Genomic DNA, 15,570 nt, shown 5'->3' on the forward strand with positions numbered 1-15,570 from the left:
TCATGACGTGTTTTTTTTTGGAGTTGTTTCTTGTTGCGTTTCTCACACAACAGGAAAGGCTGGGACAATGATGGGAAGTAGAGGAGGAGGGGAGATGCTTTACTGCATCTATGGTTTCTTATCCTTCCAGTGATGGGCAGAAGAGCAGCGTTATTTATGTGAATGTCTACAATGTCTGTGTACATGTATCCCTGCACACTTATGTTCCTTTATGTATCACAGTCATACCTCCCACTGCCATGCTGACCCTCTGTTTCCTCTTCCGCTGGTCCGCAGGTCTGTACGAGCTGCTGGCGGCTCTGCCCTCCCAGCTGCAGCCCCATGTCAGCCGCCCCGAGGACAACACCTTCCTCCAGGACATGTTTGGGGAGAGAAGCCTCCAATCGCTGGTCAAGGTAACACTCGCCTCTTTCTTTTTTTAATCATGTGACAAGGTTTCCCTTACCGGTGCAATTAAGTGTGTTTCTTTTCAGATTTCCCACATTGCATTTGCCAGTTATTTCTATTATCTTACCACATTATCTCATATGGGTGGGAGAAGAAATTGATACTGCATTGTCTGCTGATATTTTGTGTGGCAATGCCAATATATATATATATTTTTTACGATGTAAACTATTTATATTTTAAATAGAAATTGTTGGTAATAATTTCCACTAGATGGAGCTGAGTTTTTGCTGGTGTGGTCTTGGGTAAAGTCAGCGGTATTACCAAGAAGTTGGTCTCTCCGTCTGCTTCACTGACAAACACATTTTGCTGCAATAAAAATGATTGAAGTGAGATGAAAAAAACATGTTGACAAACTGCATAATTTGCAGTTGGAAAAAAGATAATGAATTGCAATGTGTTTAGAATCCCACACCAAGTATCTGTTCATTTTTATGTTACGAGAGAGAGCAGGCTCTTGTCTGGAGGTGAAGAAATATGACATGCCTTCAGGTAACTGGATATTATTCATCTTGCTGTATTAATAAGTTCAATAATACATATTTAAAACACATAAAATCTGAGAAGTTCTAATAGTCTCGGGCCAGACAGTATCTATTTTAACACTGGATCTGGAATCTCCCTCAAACCTGCGTCTCCGTCTACGTTACCCACCTTTTTACGGTCACATCCTTCCTCTAGTGGGACGGGACAGGATCCAAACCCCTACCCCTGATCCGACGTCTTCCTATTCACATAAATCACACTTTGCTCAATCCCGCTTTATTCCGCCTCCTTCCGTGCGGTCTCATTCATACACTTCTAAGTTTATTGTCATTCCAACAGCCAACCCACCCAGATCTTCTAACTCCCACTCTGCCAGCGTGAATGGGCCTGTGGTCCGGTTACTGCCTGTTAAACTGGATAGCTGCAGAGTTTAGGGAGAGGATGAGCACACTTCATATCTTTATACGCTAGCAGACCGGCGGAGGTAATGAATGTAACACATTCTGTCTGTCTGTCTGCCCTAACCTCATCTTCACTTGGGATCCTCGAAGTCGGCAACCAATCTCTTTCTTCTTCTACGGCTACTGGAAAGAGAACAGGAAGGCTTTTGTGCTTTAAATCACTATTCAACCCGCAAATACATGTAACAACTGCTTCAGCTCTTCCTCTACTTCACTGATGTAACTGAATGCTTTGTTACTCAATTTGCAAAGAAAACTTCTGTAATTGTTGGAGCTACATTTGACTGTATCCTTTGTGTTTGGTCTCCATTTCCAAGGAATGCCCAACACTGTTTTCATGTGCTGGCATGATATATTCCCCCCTTTGGTGGTCTCTCTTTCCCTCCAGCCAGAATCATTATGTCACAGAAACGATTGAGAGAGAAAAATGGACATAATTTTCATCCCCTCCCTTTTTTAAAGAAATATTTTCGATGTAGGCATGGTTGTTCAGGATCCAGGGTTGTAATGCGCCAATGCGAGCGTGTAAAAGTGCCCGAATTATGGCATACCTCAGAGGCTGAGGCAAAACCCCGATGTCAGGACTTGAGGAAACCAGAATGGTTTCATTTGATGCCTGGATTGTTATGGATGGCCAAAGAATAAGGCCTCTTGAACATGGATAATGATGGGCAGGGCCTGGGCATGTTCAGGCTCTCATTCTGGCCGGCCCCAAAGAAAACACTGCACAGTGTGGGGCAGATAGAATGATGCTAATGAAGGTGGCATTATGTTTCTGTGATATTTAGCCAGGCATAAGGGTGGAGCAAGCAATTCACCTAGCCCTCTAACCACCGCTGATTATACCTCGCTAAACATGTAAGAGGAGATCAAGTGTGTCCACACCAGGCCCTTTACCTGGAGCACAGAAAGCTTCCACCAAAGGCTAGAATAATTCATCTCTACATCATTTTCTTTTGTGATGTTCCTAAGGAACAAAGTGTTTTTTTGGGAATGGTCAGATACACAAAATATAAAAATAAGTTACAGTGGAGAGGAGGGAGCTACGCATGAAGGGCAAACTCTCTAGAGGACCGTCTCTGGGGTTTGAGTAGTGACTGAAATAATCAAATTATGGATCAGAGCAATCAAACGTAGTTTTCTTTGCATGATGTTTTTGGGCTCACCTTAAGGGTGATTTGCTGGACTGCTGCTTTTTTCCATTGAGAGGAGCCAGCTGAGGTTGTGAAAGTACCCTAATTGGATGTCTCCCTGTATGTATTCCAGGCATGGACATGACAGATTCAGAACATGAGGGATAACATGTCCCATTTGCCAGAGGATTAGGAGTTTGAATCTTCGCAGGCCTCACGATTCCATTTGATTACGACTCAACTGTCTACAACAGTCTATAATATAAAAAGCTGCATCTTTTCAGTGTCAGTATTTGTGTGAGTTGCCTCGGTACATAAATATTGCAAAAACAAAAAGGATATCCTTCTGCGGGGCATTACAAGTGTGCTGTTATGTTCAAAAATCAGATTTTAACATCGCAGGTGCAGTGGGAAGCTACTATTCAGCACCTGGGGAGCGGGGTTGTGGGTTCGGTGCCTTGCCCAAAACTGGCAGTTCTCCACTCCACACTTAGTGGTCCCCAAGCTGCAGATAATGATGAATGGACATACAGGGAAGAGATGCCTCTGCAATACCAACCATACTAATGGCAAAAGGCAGTGAGATCAGTTTCTCCATCCTTCCTTTTTTTGTTAAAACTGCTTATTAAGGGAAGCCCAATTTGAACTTAATAACTTAGAGCTGAAATGTCATGAGTGTGTGCATGCATGAAAGAGGGGTTGAATATCAATGATAAGCTCCCTAAATGGCGTTGTGAAATTTGAATACCACTTTGTTCATGTGCCAGTAAGATACTGAGTGTCTCTCCCCTTGGGGCACCGTGCCATTGCAATTCAAAAACTATTATTTAAGGTCTCGAAGCTAATGTGACCCAATTCACTGTTGCTACCGTGGCAGAATAAATACCGCCAATACAATACAGTTATAGTCATGTCTCGCCATCGCGGCCACAAAATGATCAAATACGTCAGTGAAACATCAAAGAACCACATTATTTCTTCACCACACTGAGCCTGTTTTGACTCTTCCTTTTTTTTTTTCTACTTCTTACTCTTCCTTTTTTATTCAATGTAGAGAAACCGAGCTGCTTTTAGCGTCTCTTATCGTTAACGTGGAGGCACAAGTGGAAACTGCCCCCGCTCCAGACAGGCAGAACTATGTGTTTCCTCTTCTTTCTATTTGGTACCGAGACGTGAGCCAGCCTGTCAGCCCCCGAGCCAAGTGGACAGACGGGCAGACTTTGAAACACACATAAGTACAGAACAACCATCTCGCCTTACAGCTGAGACCGGCACTCAGACGCAACATTCAGGATAACATGGCTAACGTCAGTGGCACGCCATTAATAAAACCTTAATTGTCCCCTTCCTCAAAAGCCCCACCACCAAAATCTCTACAGATTCTGCCGTTTTTATTCCACGAGGCTGTAAAGGGGATACTTTGGGAAATGACTAAACAGTGGAGAGAAAACACACACACATCACGTTAATCTGACAGGTTCGGCAACCCGGGTCGCTCATATGGAAACGCTCAAGCCTCACCTGAGTAATTACGAAGCATCAGTTACTGGTCAGTCTGGAGGAGGGAGAGAGAAGGACCAGAGGAAAAGGTGTCAAAGATGGAAAGACAGACGAGAAAGAGGAGGACCTACATGAAGCACTAAACCAGACCTAGGCTCTCCGTGTCTCTCCTCAACTGCCCTCATCGGATGGTTGGGTCAGCCTATCATGTTCGCCCTAATCCTATTTTATCACAGAGATGAAACACTTTTTCTAAAATCTTTCACGAATTCACCTCATTCCGCGTTTTCATCGGCGCTGCATCACACCTGACATGTAATGTGAGGGCTGGCGTTTCGAGCTAGCATAGCTAAAGCGATGCAGACAGTTCCCCTCTTTTCAATTAAAGGGAGCTACTTAAGTGTGCCTTCTATAAATTCCACCACACTCACTGCTGGACTGCCAAGTTCCAGCTCCACAAAAAGCCACAGGAAATATAATACAATATTCAATTTCCACCTGCCTCAGGTGGGGCTCTCCTTAAAGACCAAGTTTCTGTCAGCAGCCCTTTAGCCAGGCCCCGAGATCCCTCATTTTGTGGTCAGTCAGTTTTCCCTTGAATTCTGCTCCCGTTAGCTGCTAATAGGCTTGGCACTCGTAACATTGTTACATGGCATCATCGACGTGGGCTCGCCAGTTTTGTTCTTCTCGGACGCGAGCCTTTTATGACATGTAAAGGTGCTGCAGCTTGACGTTTGTACCCAAGTGGAAAGTTTCAGCTATTTTTGGTAAATGAGCTCATTTTCAGACAAACTGGACTTTTTTTCTTTGAGTACCAGACTTGGTGTCCCATGAATAACTGGACATTGCTTCAAGTAGCCCTCCAAGTTTTATGACTCACCCTGTAATGTCCACCAAATCCACTCCTTGACAACAACCATAGACTTGCCCTTTGGGCACTTATCTTATCCTTTCCACACCTGAAAACAAACCATGCTACATGTCCCCATTACCGAGGAAGATCACAAAGAGGAAATCGTTTTAAACCTCTCCCCCTGCTGCTATAACTCTCCGTGATTCATTGAAGCCCCCACGCCCTGTATGCAACAATAAAACCTGGCTAACAGTCTGTTTCAGGACTCAGCCTGTAAACCTATACCACCTCAGAGATCCACTCATACTGTCTGTGGTCAGGACGTCCTGCACACTGGTCCCCTCTGATGTCTGTATTTATTATTTTGGGGGAACAGGAACCCTCATGGCTTTGGAGCAAATCACTGCTGGCTGCTTTGGAGAAGGGAGCTTCTGTCCTTAAAAAGAGATGACCTTCAATTCATCTTCAAGTGCAGAATCTTGTATTCTTATTTGGTGTGGTAAGGATTGTAAATGAAAGGAATCAAGTTGCCATTTCCTTGTTAGAAAATATTGTTTCTGACACAGGCCGGGTGGTTATTCACGTTCTCAACCTCAGTTGGATCCAAAATAAATCCCCTTTCCTTGCAAGGTTATACTCCGCGCTTAGGCTACCTTCCAAATATTTTCCTAGGAGTTTAATGGTCGACTACAGCATGAAGTCGAAAGGGCACGGTCAATGTCCACAAACAAGTGCCTCCGAGTTGAGCCAAAGGAGCTCAACGAATAGACGATGGATCCGGCCAAAGGCAAGGTTGTGATAGGGACAAGGGGAAATACAGCAGACCGGCTGCTTTACGGCCTGGTGACTACTGAATAACCTTGAAACTTATAGATTTCAACCATGTCTACAGTACTGGGGGGGGACAGTGAAAACGAGCAGAGGAATTCAGATCCACCAGTCCTCATTCTATCAGTCAGATGTCTGTATTGGTAATCAAGGTAAATCTCTGGAGGACTCCCACAACCATTATTGCAGGTCACTTTGTTTGACCCCGATTTAGTATTCCTTTGGAAGAAGAAAATGAAACGAAGTGAAACCAGAAGGTCTACGCGATATGAAGCCAATCTTAATAGGACATGGAGCATAGGAGCAATACGCAAAATATGGAAAATTAGGTTCATGGTGCCATATACTGTATTTATGGCTTCCACATGGCCTGAGAACTGCCTGAAGACATCATGGGCTCACCTGGAGCTTTTAAAGGTAGTCCTCGCAAATGTATGCCGAATTGACAGCCTCAAAAGCACTCTAACCGATGTAATTCAATAAGTCAGATGCATTTGTCCTGGCTTTATGCCCCCAGTCGTCCAGAATCCTGCTTCCTAAGCCAATAGCTGCTATACATCACGTGAATGAGTTACTTGATTGATACGCCACTTCCCTCGCTGATGTGTTTGTAATGTGCGAAGTTAAAGGCTGGAAGGCAGAAACAGAAAATACGTGCGTTGGGGGTTTTAGCTGGATGTGTAAAAGTGTGACTGTCCTGCTCTGTCCTGGCCAGACAGAATACCTGGCGTCTGTGGAGGTGTGTCAGGGGCCCCTCTGCTCCCTTCTCCATGAGCTCCAGGAGGAAATGTATCCCCTATCTAAATGATGTGGCTGTCATGACTATTGGCCAGCTGCCCTGGTCTCTCTATTTCTCTCTCATTCGTCCATTGGATCTACTGCTTGTTCTTAATTAGCTGTCACATTCTCCAGGCCTTTTCCCACAACCAATGGGAGGTGAGCTCAGGCACCAGGCCTCTCTGTATGGGGTCTTGGTCAAGGAAGGGTTATTTGGATATTTGCCTGTTCATCAGTTGATGACCCATTGTCTTCGAGGCCCTCAGTGCAGTGGACACCGGTTCAGGATGAGAAGAATGTGAATTGGCTTTTACAATCACTGCCTTTATTCCAGACATTGGATCACCTGCAAGTGTTCTTAATTTTTTCTTATGTGTTCTTGAACGGTGAACTTGTGTGCCGCGTCAGATCCAGGAAATGTGCTGACTTCAGATAACTTTAAATGACCAGCGTGAACATGACAAATGCAAAATGAGTGCATGTTCATGGCAACTGTCAATTAGCAAAATGAGTGCCCCAGTCACCCCATATAAGGTGATGAATCCTGCCCCACATGTCCTATATTGGGGTCCTGCTTTTGGCCTATCAAGTCTAAGCCAAGGGATAAGGAAAAATAATAAATCCTGTTAATGCTGTGTCTCCTGAGAGTTGTACTGTCACTGAAATAAACAAGAAGTGGTTTCATATGATGAATGAAAAGGCGATAGATGACAAACCAGACAAAGAGAATATATTACATTACATTGTAATGTTGGGGAATGATTTTAAAGGCCGGGATAACAGCAGACTAATTAAACATGTTAGTCCTGTAACAGCTCTGGACCACTCGTTAATTGTATTGAGAAGAGAAAAGTCAAAACATGAGAAAGTTGGTTGTAGGAACATTCCATTAATATTCTCGTTGACATGCAGTTGTGCCTATTCCAGTTAAAATCCTATTTTTCCCCTAAAGTTTTCCACCAGACTTGTTCAACAGTGCAAACGGCCAAGCCAACCCTTCCAGAAATGATTTCAACATATCCCACATGTCTTAATAAAGACAACATTTTTAATGAGGCCTAATTCGAAATATCCAAACAGAATATGCTATTTACGTAACCTGAAGTAAATTCAGAATATTGTCATATTTTGAATAATAGAAGAGAATATTAATGTGCATGTAAACTTGGTCAATGATTATAGGGAGGGTCTTGCCCTGCATAAATTGATCTTGACAGAAAAAAAATGTCTGAAAGCCTTGGCAGACCTTCCTAATGGTATTACTGGTGTGTTGTTTATCTTCCTAAATTAAATTTCACATTTTTGGTAACTAAACCACCATTTAAGATTTCCTGAGACAAGTTATTTGGGGAAAGAGATCCAGGATTAAAGATTGTTCAACTTAGTGACCACTAATGGCAATGTTGACTGGATGCTGTCGCTTCTGATATCTCCTCTTGATGAGACCCGGTCGAGTCCGATCTAATTCTGGTCTTTGTGTGTCGTTGGTTGGACTTTCAGCAGCCTGATGGAGAACGGTACTGTCATGTGCGGGCCTGTTCATGAACCGCAGCACAAAGTCCAGGACCTGATGCCATCATGTCATGGTTAAAGCCAACACTTTGTAAACTGACCCACTGAAACAGAAGAAAAAGCAAATCTTATTTTATTCTCTTTCTGCTCCTTGAGCAAACATATCATTTCACAGCTATTCTAGTTGCAACCCTGCACGTCTGTCTGTAATCCCCCCCTCTTCCCGTCTCCCTAACCCGGTCTAGTCTACGAGGCCATGGTTGTGACAAGGTGTTCCGGATCGGACCCGGGTGGATCAACATAGGCCCCCGATACCGGATCCGCTTCGGTGGGTCTATCTAGTAACAGGAGTGGGAGAAAGATCGTCAGCCCTAACTGGTCCGACCTGAAGGTTTCTGGGCAGTGGACATTAACCAGAGGCCTTGAGCCCAGGACTCAGAAACACTATCCAGCCCTGTGATCTCCAGGCCTCTCTTTCTCCTTCCATCAGCCCACCTCTCCATCTATCAAGCTTTCGCTCACATTTGCACACTCTCTTCCCGCGCCAGACGCTGCTTGCTGTTAGCGTGTCTGGATTAGCGTTTGCAAACCTTTTTTTCCTTCCTCGACGATCGACGATCGCGGCGGTCACTGTTCTTCTTGCCTCTGCATTGGCGTTGATCACAAACGAACGAGTTGTTGAAATGTCTCCAAAGTTTCTGACCCTCAGCCCGAACGGTGATCCTCAGCAGCGTTTGGAGCTCTCGTCTGAGGAAGATGAAGATGGATGTTGTGTTTTTGTTCCAGTCCATCCTCGTCGGAATTTCTTCGTATGAATTTCTTACCCATGTTAGTGTTTTTCTTCACATTTCTTTTTTCTCCTTGTGTGTTGCTGTGTGTATTTTAAGCCCGTCGGGTATTTCTGGAGGCAAACACAACTTAGTCGGAGGCCTCTGTGGAGACAGGACACACACTACTGCTTTTGTAGACGTTTTTTCTTTTTTTTAAAGCTTTCGGTGAAGGTGCACATTCATTCATCTTTGCTCTACTTCAGGGAGCTTTCCTCTCTGACTTTTGAGTATTTTAATCCGGACTCTTCTGCTTTCTTCTACGTAGAAAGTAGCACTACATTTCTCATCGGAGAAGCTTCAGAATCCCACTCTTTGATTCGGTTGTGTGTCCAGGAGTCGTACTCTGGTTTGAGCTAAGCCCTCCTTGGCGTTAGCACACTGTCTCTCACTGTTTTGTTTTTTGTTTTTTTTTAAAGGCCAAGCCACTTCTCCCATTTGCCAGGAGCACTGCTGCCTCACCAAGGGGACAGAGAACGCGCTATGCAAAAAAAAGCGGGGTAATGACTTTAAAATACATTACTGCGTCATGGACAGGCACTTGGAAAGCATCCCGAACTGTAAATAAAAGCATTTCAATCTCGCATTTGCTCACCGCGCGGAGGAGAAATTCCACAGTAACTAAGTAAGTCGAGGTGGTGGAGCAGCAACTACCTAAGCAGATGTCACCAGGACCGTGGTATGTTGGAGCGCCGGACTGACACTGGCAACCTCTCTCATTTATTTCGTCTGTTTTCTTACAAAGATGATCAGGACAGATGAAGTAACCGGAGAGCTGCCTGCCTCGCTTTTTTTTGTGGCCGCCTCCTCTCGGCGAACAGACAGACGGGTCGGAGCACAGGGTGGAGTTGTTGGGACTTCATGAACAGTAGAGAGGAACTGTTTGAATATGACGTGGCTATGTGAAATGAAACAGACGAGGATGAAAATTTCCAGGAATTGCCCTTGAGCGGCTGCCTTAAATGTTGATGGCATGAAACATGGAACGTACCGACAGCAGTTTAATTCACTTCAACAGTGGAGTTTATTCAGGCTCGCGACAGCTGCGCTCCGAGCTTGTGCTGGTTTTTAGTGCCGACCTTAGCCTCGTGGCTACTCTCGTGCAGGTTTCTACAGTCCACGGCACTACTTTCTCTCTCCAACACCATTTGTTTAACTTCACATCCCATCTGGGGTCCTCAAGTCGGCGCTCTACAGCCGAGCCGAGCGGTCGTCTCCCTCCCTCAGGCCTTCAGCAGATTACCTCCGCGACGCGCCTAATGCACCATGTTTTATAGCCAAGTAATGTGGGCTTTACGCAGGGATTTGAACCTCTAAGCTGACCTTGAAACATTGCTGCTCCGTTGGCTGAGACGCAGTCCTAACAGGTCGTGATTTATCACGGCGGACAGCGGATAAGTGGAGCTGAAATGGCTGTTAAAGGCCAACAGTTGAGCTGGGGGTTTGACGGGCAGAGAGAGCGCCGCGCATATTCAGAGACATTTAACACATAGTTATGTTGCATTTTTCTCACCAGAAAGCCATAAAAGTGCCTTTGGAATGCTGACATTAGTGCATTTGTATTGCGTTGTGAATGACATCATGGATTCTGGTGGTTATCAAAGACAGATGACAGTTTCAATTGAACTTATCTACACATTTCGCTTGTGTTATTGCTAATCAGAACTTCATCAAAAAGTTCTCGCTTGGGGCACGAAATACTGCCGAAAACCCCATCTCCAGTGGGGATGTGATAAGAAGGGACAGATCACATCCTGCGATTGTCATCTAACAGTGAAGAGGATGTCTAACAATCCCAAAACAGATGTTTTAATTGCACACAGCATCTGTACCTGATCACAATGTGACAGCAAACAAACTGCTCTTCTTATCGCTCTCTCCGTCCTCTACGGAGCTGCTCTCTGTCGCTGACACTGTTCCATCTGTGTGTGTGTGTGTGTGTGTGTGTGTGTGTGTGTGTGTGTGTGTGTGTGTGTGTGTGTGTGTGTGTGTGTGTGTGTGTGTGTCTGCACCCACATGTGTGGATTTGGCCCTACACACATTGAGTTGGCCCAGGGGCCTCTCTGTCACTCTCTCCCCAGCCAGAGGGCCTTCAGTTCCACCATCACGCTGGAATGCTTTGTGGAACATCCAGCTAGAGGCTCCAGGTTCGGGCCCCAGCTATCAGTCAGACCCCTGGCTCAGCTCCCCTTCACCATGCTGGGCCGAGGAGAGACTCAGGAGTGGCTGCTGGGACGACGGTCTTCTCCGTCTGTTGTTCTCTGATGAGACCAGACAGCAGCGTGTAAACACATTCCTGCACAGCTGCTCTTAAATTGCAAACACTAAATGGTTGCCGTGTGTGTGTGTGTGTGTGTGTGTGTGTGTGTGTTTCTGTGTGTGTGTGTGTGTGTGTGTATAAGTGATTCCATCTCTGCTCCACATATCCGTCTTTGAGCGATGATGTGTTTCTGAGTGCGTTAATGAGTAAACGTTAACATGCGAGCCGGGACTACTTTCCATTTTAGTAAAGTCTCCCGAGATGCCGCTTCGTCTCTCAACGGTGCACAGTTGCAGCGTTGAGGCTGATAAGGAAATGTTTAGCCAATTTAACCGGACTGTTGAAATGATTTGGAACCCTCACCGGGCCACTGGGGCATATCGGATGCTGGGTGGAAAAAACGGGATTGTTTGCACAGTGGCCGAGCGAGCCGAAACCCTTAGAAGCGCTGCGTGGTGCTCGGCCGAGGGAGTGGCGTGTGAAAGTCTTGATGTAGTGCGAGTGTGTGCGAGCGGGACGCGGCGGGAATGGAGGCTGTGCATGTTTCCTTACATGCGTGCTTGTAGCTGCGTGCATGGTCGCTTTGCTCGCACGTGTGTGTTTGCTCAGAGAGGCCTCGCCGTGGCCTCGGCAGCACAACGCTGACCTGCTTCCTCTCTCTCTCTCTCTCTCTCTCTCGCTCTCTTACTGATGAACACAATCTGTCCTTTCAGATCCATGAACAGCTGCAGCTCTACGAAGAGAGCAAACCAGTCCCTGTCCTGGACGGCGCTGCAGCTCTGGCCCATGAAGTAAGTTCCTTTTTTTTTTTTGGAAGGAAGTAAGGCTTCCATTTATTTGGTTGCTCCTACTACAGGGTGACAAATGAAAGGAAAAACATAGTTCCAATGAAATCATGTGTAGGTGTTCAGATGAGATCTCAGGCCTCAGCACTACCTTTTAAAAGCGGTTGCCGCTGACGGCAACCAAAAGCCAAGAAATGGTTGCCGATGGAGCCCTGCAATCAACACCCCCAGAGACCCGCTGTATTAAAGAGACAAACACACAAATAAACAAGCCAGATGACCATCACACTCGAGTGCTTGTGTCCCGCACGTAGGACGACACATTTGTTATGTTTCTCCCCTCATTCATCCATCTCTTTTTCCTTTCACTTCCCTGTTCCACTGTTTGTGTTTGAAACCCAAAGCAAGCGTGATTTGCTTACGCTCAAATCCAGGGAGACCTGGCGTAAGCAGGTCCATAGTTTGTCTTGCTCTGCTTTGCAACCGTGTGATGTTATGCAGATTGAACCTCCGATCACAAGAGCCTCTGTATTGACACTCACACATACGTGCACTGTTCAACCCTTTCCCAGTAGCGTGCAGTAGCCTCGATGATGTTTGCCCTCATTTACCCCGGAGTCAACCCGAAAGCTGTCTTTTTCTCAGCGATGCTTTCCTAGACGCACTCTTGCAATAACACAACAGCTCTACACACGCCACCCACTCATTGCCCAAACATCCAGCCGTGCACCACCAAAATCAAAAAAATCCAGTTCTGCGAGGACAAGACCGATAATTTTCTCCTGGGGCAGAAAGCGGACGGAAAGGCCACTCATTCAGAGGGAAGCTGAAGATGGATGAGAAGCATGACGGATGGCAGCAGCAGCAGACAGACGGCAGATGATTGTAGCGTTGCATCACGTCAACCCAACAGTGAGAAATGGTCCCATTCGGAGAGAGGAAGCATATGCTTATGGCGTGCCGTCCTTGTTCATTAGTTAAGCTGTTAATGAGAAGTCATCACATGGACAATAACGGCATCAAAGCTTCTTCCGTTGGCCACAGCAACGCACATCAAGCTGTGAAAGAGATTTACACTGATTTATTGAGTAAACGTCCAGTGTCCTGACATTTGTTACCGTATAGATCATCGGCATTATTTATTGAAAGCCACGTGTGCACATAAGCAAGTCATCCACACACACACACACACACACACACACACACACACACACACACACACACACACACACACACACACACACACACACACACACACCTGTGTAAACCCAAGAGCCAGCCTGGCACGGTGAACGGAGAGGAGGAAAAGCCCTTTTACTGGTGTGTGGTTTTGTTTGAAATCCCCAGCTCTGTTTATTGTAATCAAAGTGCCTCCGACTAGTCCACCCCTTCCAAAGAGCCCGCGGCCATACATCATGCTAATTAGTAGCGAGTCAAGCGAGGGGCTGACGTTTGTACAGTCGGTCGGGGTAAAGACCGAGGAGGAGGGAGTCCAGAGAGCGTCCCGACACTGTCACGAAAGAAAGGCCGCCTTGTGGTTTTTCCTGACCTTACAGGCCACAAGTGTCGGCGGTGGAGCCAGAACTCTCCAGTCCTGGAAGGTTCACACGCACCCGTACAGATGACGGAAGTCCCAAACCGGCCCCTGCTCCTTTTCTGTCTGAGCGTTTGTCCTACTTTTGCTGTAAGTCCCGGCCAAGCAGATAACACCAGAACAAGAATCCACGCAGCCAGCAGACTGTGACGGATCGCTTCTGTTTCTCTTTCCTACGTCTGTGCTCGGCCTCCCCAGGTTGTGGCAAGAGGCCACATGCTGCTCAAGAGACCCCCAACCATCAGCCCTCCGTCGTCCTCCTCTCCCTTACAGATTTTCTCTCTCATTCTTTTTGTCAAATTATAGACTTTCAAATTTATGCTTCCTGGTAAATGCCCCGCAAAGCGTCTCCCCGGGATTATCAGGTATCGGAATAAATCCCAGAGATGGTGTTTCAAAGCGTCTCGCAGCACACCGCAATCCTGAGACCCCTTCTTTGGCGAGTCCAAAAAAAAAAAAACCTCCCAACCCAGAACGTTTCAGTGTGTTTTTAAAGCGGATTGTTTTTCAGCCGTGTCACCGCTCCAAATGAACGCTATTGAAGTGGTGGCTGAGGACTGAAGTGCAACAGGAGAGATCTACAGTTAGATGAAATTCATTTCAGGCTTGGGTTTCGGGTAATGGAGGCTTAATTTATTGCCTAACATAAAACGACACTTCAACCCCCGGCTGCCCCTGGCTGCACTGTCTAGCGCACACAGCAGGTGACTGCCACCGCTCAAACCGACGATGGATCCCGGGAATAGGTAGCGTATTACACAAATATAGAGATCTGTCGGTGGGCGATGGCACACACTCTTTTATGGGTGTACATACACGTTTTATTGCTGCACACACAGTTTTTCTCCAGCGCTCATTAAGACTGAAATAGAAGCCTCGTTGTGGAATGTGAAGTACCACATAACATTAATCAAAAGGGGCAAATCAGGCTCACACGTGAACACACAGCTCCACGCGTGTTCCAGTCAGCCTCAATCAACCCCGTCGAGGCAGAAGAGAAAGCTCCACACGCCACTTCCGCAACGATGCCAGCCTCTGGTTCCAGATCAGCATCCATCGCTTGATCTGAGACTGGAGGTCCTGGTGGCTGACTGATCCTTCTCCCCCCAAAGACTCCTTTTCCTCCTCTGGCCGACTCTCCAACATCTTTATTCTCACCCATGTTCCTGCTGTTACTTGGGGAGACCACTGGGTGCCATCAGAGGGCACTGGTCTGCAGCCCATATCTACAGCTGGGAATGGGGCAGACATGCAGACAGACAGGCAGACAGACACAGGGAGCTTCATCAATGCCAGTTTTTACTGTCCAGCTAATTATGGCTATACAAGACTTTGGTAGCTCCAATATATTAAATATATGTATACAAATCTGACAAACACAAGCAAATATAAATAAATACAAAATAAAAATGTACCTAATTATAATGATGTAACAACTTGCACATACAGCATTGAGACCAGGACAATAAAGGCTTGCCTTTTATAGATTGACCGCTTATTTTCTCCACTGTAAATACAATTCTCTGACATATTTACACATATCTACTGAACAGCAACCTGATAACCTGATTATACTTGCAGAGAACTCTGCAGAAATGCCTCCACATTTTCAAATGTAATAATCAGCTGAAACTCCTTCGCTGGAACTGTAATGCTGATTTATTTTTTATGTCCCATGCATCCCTAGTAATGAGGTCAATTATCCGACATGTAGACGGGTGAAACACCCATAAAGTTCACAACCATTTTACCTCGCTGACTGAAGCTGTAGACTTATTGCAGCATTTGTTTCTTCTTGTCGATCATTCTTTATAAATAGACATGCTTTGCTTTACATACATAGAACTTTTGTGCTGTAAATAAGCTCACCTGCACGTCATTATTATTATTTCCTTTGTAATTTCATTTTTTTTTCTGAGTGTGAAAGCCAGTATTTAGACCGTGGCACTTTAAAAGTTTTTATTGAAAACTATAAACTATAATAGGAAAATGTAATCAATGAGAATGAGAATGACTGAAGGTCAAACGCTTACTGTAGCATTATTAATGCATTATTGATCAGTTACACAATGACTCCAGCCAAAGTGCATTTCATCAGCTGTATAAA

General features: G+C 45.6%; 2 protein-coding genes across 3 annotated transcripts in view; one reads left to right on the top strand and one right to left on the bottom strand.

The window, feature by feature from the left end:
- The window catches only part of thtpa (thiamine triphosphatase), a gene marked incomplete at its 5' end in the record, with an annotated part of 479,666 nt that overhangs the window by 370,569 nt on the left and 93,527 nt on the right, over positions 1-15,570 (bottom strand). The window lies entirely within an intron of this gene.
- mpp7a (MAGUK p55 scaffold protein 7a) overlaps positions 1-15,570 on the top strand; it is a 125,410-nt gene that overhangs the window by 43,463 nt on the left and 66,377 nt on the right. For both annotated transcript variants that reach the window (XM_084034053.1, XM_084034054.1), the window contains exons 3-4: positions 277-395; positions 11,798-11,875. In XM_084034053.1, coding sequence (XP_083890179.1) covers positions 277-395; positions 11,798-11,875 — 197 coding nt within the window. The remainder of the gene's footprint in view (positions 1-276; positions 396-11,797; positions 11,876-15,570) is intronic.

Source organism: Eutrigla gurnardus, assembly GCF_963514095.1.
Source record: "Eutrigla gurnardus genome assembly, chromosome: 18".
Taxonomy (NCBI): Eukaryota; Metazoa; Chordata; class Actinopteri; order Perciformes; family Triglidae; genus Eutrigla; species Eutrigla gurnardus.